A 16,742-nucleotide genomic window follows, 5' to 3' on the forward strand; every position below is an offset into this window, starting at 1 on the left:
CTTTGGATGGTCTTGGGCCTGGGATTCCCAGCGGTCGGTGGGCATGTTGCACTTTTTTCAGGGAGGCTTTGGGGGTGTCTCGGAAACGTTTCATCTGCCCTCCTGGGGCTCGCTTGCAGTGTCGAATCCCCGAGTTAGAGTTTCAGGAGTCTCGTGTCAGCCACACATTATGTTCTATACCCCGGCTAATAGAGGAAACTTTCCAATCTGCCTTATTGATCACCTTATCTCCCTGTCCTTCGACCTTCAGGGAACTCTGGACACTCACTCCGAGACCCGTCTATACTGATCAGTTTTCCTTCCCAGTCTGGGGGAATCTAGAACTAGGGGGCACAGTTTCAAAGCGAGGGGTCTCCTGTTTAAGACGGAGATGTGGAGGAATTTCTTCTCTCAAGGCATCGTTAATTTTTGCAATTCCCTCCCCCAGCAACGAACGGAAACTGTGTCATTAACTATTTTCAAGGCTAAGTTGGACAGATCTTTGCTCTACACTGGTTTATGGGGGGATAGGCAGGGACGCGGAGTTAAGGCCACACTCAGATCAGCGATGATCTTATTGAATGGCAGAGCAGGCTTGATGGGCCGAATGGCCTACTGCTGCTCAATATTTATTCTGATCTTATGTGAGTCCAAAATAACTTATCCCTCATGCATATGTTAACACTCACCCTGCCCCATGTCTCAAGTTATTATTATAACTCCATCCTGAAGTATCAATTTTTGAAATCGATCTAATTTATATTTGAATGAATTGATGCTGTTTCCAGAGACTCTCCTCAGGAACCCATTCCCCAGGTAACCCAGGGGCTTCACTCTGTCGGTGATTCAATGAGATGTAAGGATTAAATCCCAGTGTTGGATTTTACAGGACCCGGAAGCCGTACTTCTGTTCTGAAGCCGAAGAGTGTTACTCCTTCTTAACTATCTGCAGGGATCCAGAGTATGAGGTAATCTTCCATAATCACTCCAATCTTCGACAAACTCATCGCAGCAAGATGTCGGTGGTCAGCAATGCATTCCAAATCATAATTACAACACAGAGAGAGGTCACTGAGCCCAGTGTGAACTTTCCCACTCTCTGCAACAGCAACTCAGCTAGTCCCAGTCTCCCGAGATTTCCCCAACAGCCCACCACATGTTCTCACTTCAGATAATCATCAAGTACCATTTCCAAAACCACGATTGACCCTGTCTCCACCACACTCTCAGACAGTGCATTCCAGACCCTAACCACTCGATTGACCCTGTCTCCACCACACTCTCAGACAGTGCATTCCAGATCTTAACCACTCGATTGACCCTGTCTCCCCCACACTCTCAGACAGTGCATTCCAGACCCTAACCACTCGATTGACCCTGTCTCCACCACACTCTCAGACAGTGCATTCCAGACCCTAACCACTCGATTGACCCTGTCTCCACCACACTCTCAGACAGTGCATTCCAGACCCTAACCACTCGATTGACCCTGTCTCCCCCACATTCTCAGACAGTGCATTCCAGATCCTAACCACTCGATTGACCCTGTCTCCACCACACTCTCAGACAGTGCATTCCAGGCCCTAACCACTCGATTGACCCTGTCTCCACCGCACTCTCAGACAGTGCATTCCAGATCCTAACCACTCGATTGACCCTGTCTCCACCACACTCTCAGACAGTGCATTCCAGATCCAAACCACTCGATTGACCCTGTCTCCCCCACATTCTCAGACAGTGCATTCCAGATCCTAACCACTCGATTGACCCTGTCTCCCCCACACTCTCAGACAGTGCATTCCAGATCCTAACCACTCGATCGACCCTGCCTCCACCACACTCTCAGACAGTGCATTCCAGATCCTAACCACTCGATTGACCCTGTCTCCACCACACTCTCAGGCAGTGCATTCCAGATCCTAACCACTCGATTGACCCTGTCTCCACCACACTCTCAGACAGTGCATTCCAGATCCAAACCACTCGATTGACCCTGTCCCACCCCACTCTCAGACAGTGCATTCCAGATCCAAACCACTCGATTGACCCTGTCCCACCCCACTCTCAGACAGTGCATTCCAGATCCTAACCACTCTGCGTGTAAGATAAGTTTTTCCTCATTTCACCTCTGGCTCTTTCACCAATCACCTTAAATCTGTGCCCTCTGGTTCTCAATCCTTTCACCAATGGGAACAGTCTCTCCCCACCCACTCTGTCTAGAGCACTTATGTTTTTGAACATCTCTATTAATCTCCTCTCAATCTTCTCTTCAGTAAGGAACAGCCCCAGTTTCTCCATCCAGTTAGGGATGGGCAATAAATGCTGGCCTAGCCAGCGACACCCACACATCCCATGAATCAGTTTTTTAAAAATCTATCCAGGTAACTGAAGTCTCTCATCCCTGAAACCATTCTCGTCAATCTTTTCCACACCCTCTCTTATGCCTTCACACCCTTCCTAAAGTGTGGTGTCCAGAACTGGACGCGATGCTCTAGTCCAGGCTGCAGCAATGCTCTATGAAGATTCATCATGACCTCCAGGTGTTTGTACTCTCTGCCTCTATCTGTAAAACCCAGCGTGGGTTTGCCTTTTAACCCTTTCTCAGTGTGTCGTGCCACCTTCAATGACTTATGCACATATACCTCAAGGTTCCCCCGTTCCTGATTCCCCTTTAGAATTCTACCCTTTATTTAATATTGCCTTTCCTCATCTCCCTAACAAAATGAATCACTTCACACTTCTCTGCGTTAGATTCCACCTGCCCTGTGTCCTCCCAGTCCACCAGCCTCACTGTCCACAATATTTCCAGGCTTTGTGCCAACTTCTGATTGTCCATCTCAATATCCTGCCTTAACATTTTTATGTTTGACATTAAATGATGAAATGGGGCGAGCTTAGGATCGTGGTTGATTTGCATTGGCCCTCAATGCAGTATTTCTGTTTGTAACATTCAGCCCTTTGAGTCTGCTCTGTCCTTCCGCTAATCCATGGCTAATCCAAACCTAACCTCTGTTTACCCACCTTACCTCCACCTCTCCTGAAAGCAAAACGAGAGTCCAATGCTTTGGAGGGATCTGGGTGGCTGGTATATAGGTCACATAAAAGTCAGTGTGGAGGTACAGTCAACAATTCGGAAGGCAAGTGGGATGTTGGCCTTCATTGCTAGGATGATGGAGAATCGAATTAGGGAACCCTTGCTACAAATATACAGGACATTGTTGAGGCTGCACCTGGAGTAGTGTGCACAGTCTTGATTCTCCTTATGTAAGGAGAGATATGCTTGTACCTGGGACATCAGGTTAGCTTGCTTTGCTCGATGGTTAGCGTGTGGATCAGATTAATGCCAATGGCACAGGGTATGACCATTCTGGCTGAGCTAGAAGTGGTGCCTGCCTCTTTGCTTTGGTTGAATCCTATTGACACAAGACTGTACATACTGAGGCTCGACTCACCCTGGTCGCCCTCATTCGGTCAGTGAGCCTTTTCTGGCATTGAGACCACTTCCTTATGACCAGCCCAACACTGCTGGCCTCCTCGGTCACCTCCTCCAAGGCCGCATGTGTCTGGCTGGGCTTCCTCCTCTTACCAGGGAGAGGCATCAATGGCTCACCTCGGTCAAAGACTATGGGCAGGAGGGCGCTGAGGGGGTCCTCGTTGAATCGAGGGGCTGGTTTGGCCCTTCTCCCCCAGCTCTCCCCTCGCTCCAGTGGCGCTGACGTCTCTGGAGGGAAATATGCAACAACTGGACATATCCTCACGCAAGTAAGTGGTGAACTTGTTCAGATTAATAAAGAATGCCACCTCTGCTCAGCACCAAGGTCTGAAGACAGCAGGACTCAAAATAAAATGCACTCACCTGAGAAGCCAGCAGACTGCTCAATGACAAACTGTCCAGCGGACTTTGTAGCGTTCCTGGTGGGTCTCGGTCACCGTCCAATGTCGGGAGCCCTTTTAACTATGACCCTTGACCTCGTTCCGGGGCACAGCCAATGGCCTCGGAGCATGGACAGGTCCTCCAACACCAGTTGGGTAGGATGATGGTCTCAGACCCGCCCTGGGAATGAACACACCCCACTTGCTGTTTTACTGGGCGCATTTCGAAGGCAGGCCCGGCAGTGGCAAGGCCAGCGACTTCTGGGTGCGGAACCTGACCTTGGCGACCAGCGTGTTATTCATCCCCAGGGCGTGATGGCCAAGGAAGGTGTGTTCATAACGTGGCCAAACAGGTAGAGTATCAGCCTGTACATCCTTCTAACATCGGTCAGTGGCAGGCGATAAGAGCGAGAGAGATTCCTGGTCAGCCACTTGCAGTAGGTGATGGTAAGCCACTGCCCTATCATAATGCCCTCTTGGGGCACACTATCTGAAAATGAAGGAGATAGGTTTATTCTTTCTAGATCAAAAAGCACATTCACCCAGCACTGACATTTCGAATTTGGGGAGGGTTGAAACTTGTATAAATATGGAATGAAACTCTTCCCTAAACATGGGCTGAAATTGAAGATGTTTTCCCCTGATATGTGTGCAATCTGAGCACATGAACCAGTATTCAGAGTGTGCTTCTCCCAACAGGCACGTGCCTACGAACCCAGTGTGTGGGTCGGATCGCGCGTTTTGCCGACAGAGGGGAGGTACCGTGCCGTTAGCCGCCTGAGGGACTATTTCAACAAGAAAAATAGGCCAGGTAGGCATTGCCTGAACTTGTGAGTAAAGTGGACAAGAGACTGAGGATCACCTCTGACACAATGCACATCGGGAACAGAAGGCAGGCTAATCATGAAGGGTAAAGGAATCAACTTCAACCAAAGACCAAGCCAAACAAAACCAAAACGCTTCAATGCTTCAACCTACCCCATCATCAGTGGAGATGGTAGCATCTCTGCTGATGTGACTGGACGAGTAATCCAGAATCCTGGGATGGTGCGCTGGGAACACGGGTTCAAATCCCACCACGGCAGCTGGTGAAATTTAAATTCAATTAATAAATCTGGAATTGAAAGCTAGTCCTAGTCATGGTGACCATGAAACCATCTTTGACTGTTGTAAAAGCCCATCTGGTTCACTAATGCCCTTTAGGGAAGGAAATCTGCCGTCCTTACCCGGTCTGGCCTACGTGTGACTCCAGACCCACAGCAATGTGCTTGACTCTTAACTGCCCCCTGAAATGGCCTAGCAAGCCATTCAGTTCAAGGGCAATTAGGGATGGGCAACCATCCTTACCAGCGATGCCCACATCCCATGAAAGAATAAAGGAAAAATGTCTAATTCATGCTAAGGCAAACCAAGCCAGACCAATTCACACCAAACAAAGTCAAACCAAACCAAACTACATCAAGTGCCGTGAAGAGATTAATGTCTATAACGTTATTGGAATTTATTTTTTAAATAGAGTTTAGTGGTGTCTGTGTCTATGTGTGCGTATGTGTGAGTGCCTTTATTGGATTAAAGCCAGCTAGTCTGGATGCTTTGATGTGTAGGAAGAAGTAGGTTTGAAATGGTAATTGGATAAAAATGGGGAAGTTTAGAAACATGGGTGTTAAGGGTGTATATTTGCATTTGTGGAATAAAGCATTCAAGAGCAGGAGTAAAATGTTGCACCTATCTGGGAGATGCCAAGCTATGTGTTTATATTACTAATACAATTAGTGGGATGAAAATATTATTGTTAGGAGGTGTAATGTTACAACCTGGTGATACAATAGAAAATTTGCATTCAAAGGACAAGCTAGGTATAAACAGAAAGGGGTTTGTGAGTGGAAAGCAGAGGCATTGTAAGATTCATCAAGTATGAGAAGCCTCTAGCCTGTAAACATAAAGTCTGTCTGCAGCTGTGTCTGCCAGGAACCTCATTTTGGATTCATAAAGTCAAATGTGCTTTGCCTGGGGTCTTTTTAAATCTATGAGTTTTACTGTTGCTTTAATGGGAGTGTAACTGAGAGTCAGATTAATTCGGGTATTTTTGTAGTTATTATAGTAGTAATTTTGTAGATATATGTACCTGCTTACAATTTTTCTTGTATTAATAAATGTTTAGTTTAATTTTATTAAAAAAAACCTCTTGAGACTCGGTGGTCTTATTACCACTGAATTCAAAGCCTGCATCTCGAAACATACAAATTGCAAAAATGGGTAATGACAGTTGTTTCAAGTTCCCCTCTGGGATTTGAACAACTCAGCCTTGACCATCAGCTGTGTCATAATATCAAACCGAGGTAAACTGAACCATATCACACCCAGGGAAACGACATCTGATTCAAATTAGCAAGAAACATAAAAATGGACTGCAGAAGCTTCTATAGATATGTAAGAAGGAAAAGATTCGTTAAGACACATGTGGGCCTGTTACAAACAGAGTCAGAGGAATTTATAACGGGGAGTAAGGAAATGGCAGAGAAACTAAATAAATACTTTGGGCAGAATTTTACGACAGTGGGATTTTACATTCCCGCTGTCGTCAGTGAGGTTTAGAATGTCTCACCGCATTTTATGGCCCCGTCCCCACTGAAACAGGGCCATAAAATTCTGCCCTTTGTGTCTTTCTTCATGGAGGAAGATACAAAAAAAAACCTCCCCAAAAACACTAAAGAACCAAGGGACTAGCGAGTGAGGAACTGAAAGAAATCAGTATTAGTACAAAAGTCGTACTGGAGAAATTAATAGGACTGAAAGTAGATAAATCCCCTCAGCCCGTGATCTACATCCCAGAGCGTTAAGAGAGGCGGCTGTAGAGACCATTGGTGATTATCTTCCAAATTTCTAAAGATTCTGGAACAGTTCCTGAAGATTGGAAGGTCGCAAATGTAACTCCATTATTTAAGAAAGGAGGGAGAGAGAAAACAGGGAACGTTATATCTGTTAGACTGAGATTAGTAATAGGGAAAATGCTGGAATCTATTACAAAGGGTGTGATAACTGGACACTCAGAAAGTAACGGTAGGATTGAGCAGAGTCGACGTGGATTTAGGAAAGGGGAATCATGTTTGAGTTAGAGTTAGAGTTTTCTGGGGATGTAACTAGCAGATTATATATGGGGGAACCAGTGGATGTGGTGTATTTGGATTTTCAGAAGACTTTCGGTAAGGTCCCACACAGGTTAGTAAACAAAATCAGAGCTCATGGGATTGGGAGGTAATATACTGGCATGGACTGAGGACTGGTTAACAGACAGAGAAAAGAGAGTAGGAATAAATGGGCCATTGTCACGTTGGCAGGGCTGTGACCAGTTGGTGGTACCGCAGGGATCAGTACTTGGGCCCCCGCTATTCACAATCTATATCAATGATTTGGATGTGGGGACAAAATGTAATATTTCCAAGTTTGGTGATGACACAAAATTTGGTGGGAATGTGAGTTGTGAGGAGATGCAAAGAGGCTTCAAGGGGATTTAGACAGGCTAATTGAGTGGGTAAGAACATGGCAGATGGAATATAATGTGGAAAAATGTGAAGTTATCCACTTTGGTAAATGCAGAGTATTTCTTAAGTGGTGGGAGATTGGGATGTGTTGATGTCCAAAAGGGACCTGGGTGTTATTGTTCATAAGTCACTTAAAACTAACATGCAAGTACAGCAAGCAATTAGGAAGGCAAATGGTATGTCCGCCTTTATTGCAAGAGGATTTGAGTACAGGAGTAGAGATGAATAGAGAGGCAGTTGTTCAGGGCCTTGGTGAGACCACACCCGGTGTATTGTGTACAGTTTTGATCTCCTTACTTTGCCACAGAGGGAGTGTAACAAAGGTTCACCAGACTGATTCCTGGGATGGTGAGATTGTCCTAGGAGAAGAGATTGAGGAGACTGAGCCTGTGTTTTCTAGAGTTTAGAAGAATGAGAGGTGATCTAATTGAAACATACAAAATTCTTATAGGCCATGACAGGCTAGATGCAGGAAGGATGTTGCAGAGTCTCAGAATAAGGGGCAGGCCATTTAAGACTGAGATGAGGAAAAATCTTTGGAATTCTCTACCCCAGGGGGCTGTGGAAGCTTAGTCATTGAGTATGTCCACGACAGAGAGCGATAGATCTCTGGATAGTAAAGATATCGAGGGATATGGGAATAATGTGGGAAAATGGCGTTGAGGTAGATGATCAGCCGTGATCTTATTGAACAGCAGAGAAGACTCGAAGGGCTGAATGGCCTACTCCTGCTCCTAATTCCAATGTTCCTCAACCAAATAATCTATCCTTTCATGGCTTGTGGCCAAATCTGGCTGGGTCAGCATTTCTTGCCCATCCCTAATGGCCCCTGAAATGGCAGTGGTGAGCTGCCTTCTTGAACCGCTGCAGTTTATCGGGCGTAGGTACACCCACAGTGCTGTTAGGAAGGGAATTCTGTGGTGCTTTGATACAACTGAGTGACTTGCTCGGCCATTTCAGAGGACAGTTAAGAGTCAACCACATTGCTGTGGATCTGGATTCACATATAGGCCAGACCAGACCAGGGATATGGCCCTGAAGGACATTAGTGAACGAGATGGGTATTCTATGACGATCAGTGATAGCTTCATGGTCCATCACCGGGACTAGCTTTCAATTCCAGATTTATTAATTGAATTTAAATTCCATCAGCTGTCGTGGTGGGATTTGAACCCATGTCCCCAGAGCTTTAGCCTGGGCCGCTGGATTACTAGCCCAGTGACATTACCACCACACCACCATCTACCCACAGCAAACTAAACCAAATGAGTGGATTTTTTCGGTAGTGTTCTCTTTACAAACAAGGTGCAAACAGTTTAAAACATCCTAATTCTATCTCTTTGTGGCTGGATCTGCTGGGGTCCACATAGAGCTAGTTTACGTGAAGCTGATAACTTTTCATTCCTGTTTCTGCAGGAATACAGATTGAGAGAACGGCCCCTCTCATCACCACCTACATGGACATCAATGGGGAGCTCAAAGCGACAAATGTATATCTGGTGCTTCCCAGAAGGTTTTTCACCAATCCCCCATATCCCAGAGATATAATGGTGAGTACGGGTTTCGCAGTAACTGATCCCCCTGTTCATCAACTTGGTGTTGACTGGGGGCTACATACTGTCTATATCCTCTCTGCACATGAACTGGTATCCACACCAGGCAACTGGAGCTCTTTATTGGTGACATTGACTGACAAGTGTCCAATGTGCTCCTGATCATCAGTTTAGAGGGTGTTCACAGTGAATGCCCTGGGGCGTTGGGCTGGGAGGGGCAAGTCCAGATAATAGTGGAACCTGAATAGGCTTGGACTTTTATCCACCCACGCCTGAATGCAGCAATGATGTCCTACGACCTGGACTCTGCCCTCACCCCTCCCCCAGGACCCAACATGGATTTCTCTCTGCCCCTCAGACCCCACAAGGAGTGATCTGTCTTCACACTAACCACCTGCAGACCCTGTGAGGGGTCTGTGGGAATCCAAACGTCAAGCCTTCCCTCTTCCTTTCCTTCTCTTTCACCTCTCCCTCTCTTTCTCCCCCTACATCTCCATCTCCCTCTCTGTCCCGCTCGCCCTCTGTCTCCCTTTCCATCTCCATCACCTTCTCTGTCCCCTTTCTGTCCCCCCTCTCCCACTCTGTCCCCCTGTCGCCATCTCTGTCCCCCTTTATCCCTCTTTTTCTCCCTCTCCGACTTGCTCTTTCTCCCTCTCCGTCTCCCTCTCCATCTCCCTCTCCATCTCCTGTCCACACTGCCAATCACTTCCCAGATCAATAAGCACACCCAGGATAAGGACCATTCTCATTGGTCCCTGGTGTCGCTGAATTAAAGGGCGGAACTCCCCAGGGGGAGATTACAGTCCTTCCAAATCCCATTCCATCTATTCAGAACATTCCCTCCCACGTATGCCCACTACCCACAGGGACATTCCCCTCCCCCACACACCCCACACAGGGACATTCCCCTCCCCCACAAACCCCACACACAGGGACATTCCCGTCCCCCACACCCCACACACAGGGACATTCCCGTCCCCCACACCCCACACACAGGGGCATTCCCCTCCCCCACACACAGGGACATTCCCCTCCCCCACACACCCCACACACAGGGACATTCCCCTCCCCCACACACAGGGACATTCCCCTCCCCCACACACAGGGACATTCCCGTCCCCCACACACAGGGACATTCCCCTCCCCCACACACAGGGACATTCCCCTCCCCCACACACAGGGACATTCCCGTCCCCCACACACAGGGACATTCCCCTCCCCCACACACAGGGACATTCCCCTCCCCCACACACAGGGACATTCCCCTCCCCCACACACAGGGACATTCCCCTCCCCCACACACAGGGACATTCCCCTCCCCCACACACCCCACACACAGGGACATTCCCCTCCCCCACACACAGGGACATTCCCCTCCCCCACACACAGGGACATTCCCCTCCCCCACACACAGGGACATTCCCCTCCCCCACACACAGGGACATTCCCCTCCCCCACACACAGGGACATTCCCCTCCCCTCCGTTCCCCAGGATATTCCCTCTATTATGGATGTGCTGTCTCTCCGAGGGTACAGTTACCTGCCCAGCAGCCCCAATGCTTGGCCTCTTGTGCTGGGCTCTCAAACACACCAGGAAAGGCCACGTCTTTTGGTTGACGCTTCAGCAGGACTCAGGCAGCCAGGGTGCAGCCATTGGCCTCTCAGTGCTAAGGACAGAGACCAGGCTGCAGGAAATGGGCCTTATTTGATGGGTGTCTGTGACGAGCAGAGCCTTTCACACTCCCAATATAGAAGCGATACAGTGTAGGGCCACGTCTTCCTGGGAGAGAGAGAGTTCTAGAAACCCTATGATTTCCATTGCAGCTATTCTTAAGAAGAATGCCGCCAATGACCATCTTCGTGAAGTCGTTTGGGGGCTGGATCACGTCTCTACGGCAAAAATCACAGGACATGTTTGAGGACCTGCTTCGTAAAAGGGATGTCTTTCTGCAGGATCGTTTCTACACTGCAGAATACAATGGGTATGGGGATATAGAGCGGGGTACAGGGTATGGGGACATAGAGCGGGGTACAGGGTATGGGGATATAGAGCGGGGTACAGGGTATGGGGACATAGAGCGGGGTACAGGGTATGGGGACATAGAGCAGGGTACAGGGTATGGGGACATAGAGCGGGGTACAGAGTATGAGGGCATAGAGCGGGGTACAGGGTATGGGGACATAGAGCGGGGTACAGGGTATGGGGACATAGAGCGGGGTACAGGGTATGGGGACATAGAGCGGGGTACAGGGTATGGGGACATAGAGCGGGGTACAGGGTATGGGGACACAGAGCGGGGTACAGGGTATGGGGACATAGAGCGGGGTGCAGGGCATGGGGACACAGAGCGGGGTACAGGGTATGGGGACATAGAGCGGGTTACAGGGTATGGGGACATAGAGCGGGGTACAGGGTATGGGGACATAGAGCGGGGTACAGGGCATGGGGATATAGAGCGGGGTACAGGGTATGGGGACATAGAGCAGGGTACAGGGTATGGGGACATAGAGCGGGGTACAGGGCATGGGGACATAGAGCGGGGTACAGGGTATGGGGACATAGAGCAGGGTACAGGGTATGGGGACATAGAGCGGGGTACAGGGCATGGGGACATAGAGCGGGGTACAGGGTATGGGGACATAGAGCAGGGTACAGGGTATGGGGACATAGAGCGGGGTACAGGGTATGGAGACATAGAGCGGGGTACAGGGTATGGGGACATAGAGCGGGGTACAGGGTATGGGGACATAGAGCGGGGTGCAGGGTATGGGGACATAGAGCGGGGTACAGGGTATGGGGACATAGATCGGGGTACAGGGTATGGGGACATAGAGCGGGGTACAGGGTATGGGGACATAGAGCGGGGTACAGGGTACGGGGACATAGAGCGGGGTACAGGGTATGGAGACATAGAGCAGGGTACAGGGTACGGGGACATAGAGCGGGGTACAGGGTATGGGGACACAGAGCGGGGTACAGGGTATGGGGACATAGAGCGGGGTACAGGGTATGGGGACATGAACTGGGGCGCAGGCCAGGATACGGGAACACACACCGTGTGAACACCCTCCCCGTGTCCCTGTGTAGATAGACTAATTCAGGCAAAGCCTGGTGTTAGCCCCCTTCCCCAACCCTCCCCCCCACCCCCACCACCTCCTGCATAACCCCCCCCAGCCTCCCTAAGAAAAAATCGTTACCCTAATGGAATACAGGTTGGGGCGTGCACCTCGGAGGTTTAAACTCACTACAATCAAACACCATTTCTTTTAGGATCCGTTCCTGGGATTGTGGGTGGGGCGGGGTTGTTACTGACAGCCTGGCATTAATTGTCCATCGCCACTTACCCTGGGAGAGTGGTGATGAGCCTGCTGGGTGTGTGGGGCCGGAAGCACCTATATACACAAACAGGGTAAAGAATGGTGAGTTTCCTTGCCCCTGGGATTTTAATGACAAGCCCACAATCACTTTCAGCAAAATCACTTTCATCAATCGTCACTTTCCTATTGTTTGTTTTACAAAAATTTCAAATTCTCAAACTGCCCTGGTGGGATTTGACCTCATGTTCTGTTTGGATCATTCGTCCAGTCTATAACCGCGGCACAACCATACCCACATTACAGGTAAAAGCTAAATACTGCAGCTGCCGGAAATCTGAAACACAAACAAAAACTTTCTGGAAAAACTCAGCCTCTGCGGAGAGGGAGACAGAGTTAACTTTCGAGTCCGTGTGACTCTTCATCAGAACTGAGGGTATATAGAAATGAGGTGGAATATAAACTGGTTAAGGGGGTTGGGGCGGGTAGAGCTGGATAGAGGGCCAGCGATAGGTGGAGGTAAAGAAGAGATTGCCAAAGATGTTATAGACAAAAGGACAAAGGGGTGTTGACGGTGGTGATATTATCTAAAGGAATGTGCTAATTAAGGGTAGAAAGCAGGATGAGCAAGGTACAGGTAGATAAAACCAAAAAGCTAAAAGCTACTGCGGATGCTGGAAATCCAAAACAAAAACAGAATTACCTGGAAAAACTCAGCAGGTCTGGCAGCATCGGTGGAGAAGAAAAGAGTTGACGTTTCGAGTCCTCACGACCCTTCGGCAGAACTGAAGCATAGTTAGGAGAAAGGAGAAATATAAGCTGGTTTAAGGTGGGGGGTGCGGGGGGAGAGAGAAGTTGAGGGTGTGCTGAGGGTACAGATAGTCCTAGTGGGGGTGGGGTGGGGGGAAGGGATCGAAATAGGCTAAAAGGTGGAGATAAAACAATGGATGGAAATACATTTAAAAATAATAATAGAAAGAGGTGGGAAAAGAAAAATATATTTAAAAATATATAAATTATTAGAAAAAAGGGGATAAAAAAGGGGGTGGGGTTGGAGGAGAGAGTTCACGATCTAAAGTTGTTGAACTCAATATTCAGTTCGGAAGAAAAATAAAAATACCTGGAAAAACTCAGCAGGTCTGGCAACATCTGCGGAGAGGAACACAGTTAACGTTTCGAGTCCTCATGACCCTTCAACAGAACTAAGTAAAAATAGAAGAGAGGTGAAATATAAGCTGGTTTAAGGGTGGGTGGGACAAGTAGAGCTGGATAGAGGGCCAGTGATAGGTGGAGATAACCAAAAGATGTCACAGACAAAAGAACAAAGAGGTGTTGAAGGTGGTGATATTATCTAAGGAATGTGCTAATTAAGGGTAGAAAGCAGGACGAGCAAGGTACACATAGCCCTAGTGGGGGTGGGGTGAAGGGATCGAAATAGGCTAAAAGGTAGAGATAAAACAATGGATGGAGAAAGTTCTGATGAAGAGTCATACGGACTCGAAACATTAACTGTGTTCCTCTCCGCCAATGCTGCCAGACCTGCTGAGTTTTTCCAGGTATTTTTATTTTTGTTTTGGATTTCCAGCATCCGCAGTTTTTTTTGCTTTTATTTCAGTCCGGAAGGCTGTAAAGGGCCTAGTTGGAAGATGAGGTGCTGTTCCTCCAGTTTGCGTTGGGCTTCACTGGAACATTGCAGCAGGCCAAGGACGGACATGTGGGCATGAGAGCAGGGTGGAGTGTTAAAATGGCAAGCGACAGGGAGGTCTGGGTCATGCTTGCGGACAGACCGAAGGTGTCACCCAGTCCACAGTATAGGTAGTTCCCTGCTCTTACCCCATCTTAGGGCTGTCGATTTCTGATCCCTCTCCCCACTCACTTCCCTGAACTCAGACCACGGTTGATAGGAAAGTTGCTGAGCAAATTGAAGAGGGAGTCTTTGCCGCTGACTAATAATTCTGTTTGACCTTTTGTTTGTTTTTTCGGGGGACGGTACTGTCCTGCCTACAGGCCTCTGACATTGTTCAACCGCCACAATGAGATCTGGTACCTGAGCCTCGGACCACCCAGGTGCCAAGCCAGAAACAGGCAGCCACGGTAACAAGATGATGTCGCTGATCCAGGACACCAGCGACAGGAGAGGGTCCCGCAACATCAACAATTATCTATCCGATTACTTTGTTAAACTCCTCTCTCTCTCTCACACACACTCTTTGTTGCAAGCCTGCTTTCTCTGGTTCAGTTGTTCACTTTCTCCCAGTGTCTCCGAAGGTTGTTGCTCTGTGTATCTTGTTGGAGAAGGGATCATTGTTATAAAAGCAAAATACCACAGACGCTGGAAATCTGAAATAAAAAACTAAGCGCTGGAAAACCTCAGCGGGCCGGGCAGCATCGGTGGGGACAGAAACCGAGTTCACGTTTCAAGTCCAACATAACTCTTCTTCAGAACTGAAGGAAGGTAGAAATGTGATGAGGTGGGATTGGGAGAAAGGGATGGGGTCAGGGGGGGAAGTGAAGGGGATGAAAGATCCAGAGGGACATTGGTACTGATGAGTTGTTGGAGCTTGCATTCCTTAACACCTTGAGGGAAGAGATTACATTTCTTTTTTGTGAAGGAATCGTATGAGAGGAAGAACGAAATGGAAATGGGGACTAGCACAGCTTTGGGATAGGGTGAGTGGGTGCTGCTGGAGAGAGAGGTCGAGCGTGTCTATGAGGTGTGCACATGGTCCCGAGTGTGGGTCTCAGGATGCGGAGGGAACTGCAGTCCGAGGAGCACTGTCTGTCTCGGAGATGGCAGTAATCCCGGGTGGGATTCGAAACACGAAGGATGGAACTTCAGTTGGAATCCATGTGGAATGGGCCAGAGCTGGAGAAGGAGGTGTGGCTGTGCAAGAGAGTTTCTACCTTCCTTCAGTTCCCAAGAAGTGTAAAGTTCAACTGGAAAGGTTATTCCGTTCCTCTCTCCACCGATGCTGCCAGTCCTGTCGAGTATTTCCGGCGCTCTCTCTTTTTATATACGGGATCGTTATTCCTGTCCAAGCCTCGACAGTGAGTGACAGTGGCTTAGTCCGGTACTAACTCTACAGCTACCGCCTGCTCCCGGAATCCTCACACTCCCAAGGACAGTGATCAGGAGTGGGAACCCTAACTGATATTTTATTCATCTCTACCCCAAGGCAGTCAGGCCAATTGAAGATACCAGATCCCGAGCTGGGAGCCGCTAACTCATTGTAGATCTCTCTCCCCCACATACATCACCCCCACTCCAGCCCAGATCAGAGGCACCAGGGGTAAAATTATCAGAGATTTGTGTGTGTGCAGACTCCAGGGGAGTCTTTAACTCACAGGGACCAAGTCAGGAGAAGTAGGCAAACTCTGTGATAATGTGCTGCCTGACCCTTCATCAGACAGACAGAAGCATATTCCCCTCCCTGACCAGGCATCACAGCTCAATAGGTCAGGAACACTTGTTACAACCTCTAGGGTTAGAAGCTGGCCTTTTACCCTTCATTAAAATACAAGAGCAGCTCAGAGGCTGAGAATCCAGCGGTGAGTCACCTCCTGACTCCCCAAAGCCTGTCCACCATCTACAAGTCAGGAGTGTGATGGAATACTCTCCACTTGCCTGGATGAGTGCAGCTCCCACAACACTCAAGAAGCTCAACACCATCCAGGACAAAGCAGCCCCGCTTGATTGGCACCACATCCACAAACATTCACTCCCTCCACCACCGACGCACAGTAGCAGCAGTGTGTGTACCATCTACAAGATGCACTGCAGAAACTCACCAAGGCTCCTTAGACAGCACCTTCCAAACCCACAACCGCTACCATATAGAAGGACAAGGACAGCAGATAGATGGGAACACCACCTCCTGGAAGTTCCCCTCCAAGTCACTCACCATCCTGACTTGGAAATATATCGCCGTTCCTTCACTGTCGCTGGATCAAAATCCTGGAACTCCCTCCCTAACAGCACTGTGGGTGTACCTACACCACATGGACTGCAGCGGCTCAAGAAGGCAGCTCACCATCACCTTCTCAAGGGGTAATTAGGGATGGGCTGCCCACGAAAGCGTAAAAACAATGGCAGACCATTGCTCATTGGCAGAAATTGTTTCCATCCTGTTAATGAACCTCTTAATGTCCAGGAAGAAAATTACATCTCCCCATGTGTGTGTTTGTTAGCTGATAATAGGGATCTATAATAGCACCTTCTTCAATTTCATGGTTTCAGGCATCAGTCATGGTTCAGTTGATAAGCAGCACACTCACCTCTGGGTCAGAGGGTCGTAAGATACACTTCAGAGACTTGAGCTCCTAATTCAGGTCGACTCTGTTCCTGCAGTGCAGTACTGAGGGAGTGCTGCACTATTGGAGGCGCTGCCTTTTGGCATCTGCCCCAGCTGCCTCTGAAATGGATGCACAAGATCCCAAAGCCACTGTTGAATGAAGAGCAGGGAAATTCTCTTGGTATGTC

The 16,742-nt window shown here is 48.6% G+C and overlaps 1 protein-coding gene across 1 annotated transcript in view; it reads left to right on the forward strand.

Annotated features, from left to right (window-relative positions):
• The window catches only part of LOC144674957 (heme-binding protein 2-like), a 26,487-nt gene extending 11,646 nt beyond the window's left edge, over positions 1 to 14,841 (forward strand). Inside the window, exons 3-7 of the mRNA XM_078536048.1 lie at positions 869 to 947; positions 4,552 to 4,663; positions 8,811 to 8,944; positions 10,772 to 10,929; positions 14,270 to 14,841. Coding sequence (XP_078392174.1) covers positions 869 to 947; positions 4,552 to 4,663; positions 8,811 to 8,944; positions 10,772 to 10,929; positions 14,270 to 14,360 — 574 coding nt within the window. The 3' untranslated portion in view covers positions 14,361 to 14,841. The remainder of the gene's footprint in view (positions 1 to 868; positions 948 to 4,551; positions 4,664 to 8,810; positions 8,945 to 10,771; positions 10,930 to 14,269) is intronic.
• The last annotated feature ends 1,901 nt before the right edge of the window (positions 14,842 to 16,742 follow it).

This window comes from Cetorhinus maximus, unplaced genomic scaffold (genome assembly GCF_964194155.1).
Source record: "Cetorhinus maximus unplaced genomic scaffold, sCetMax3.hap1.1 HAP1_SCAFFOLD_868, whole genome shotgun sequence".
NCBI classification, from domain to species: Eukaryota; Metazoa; Chordata; class Chondrichthyes; order Lamniformes; family Cetorhinidae; genus Cetorhinus; species Cetorhinus maximus.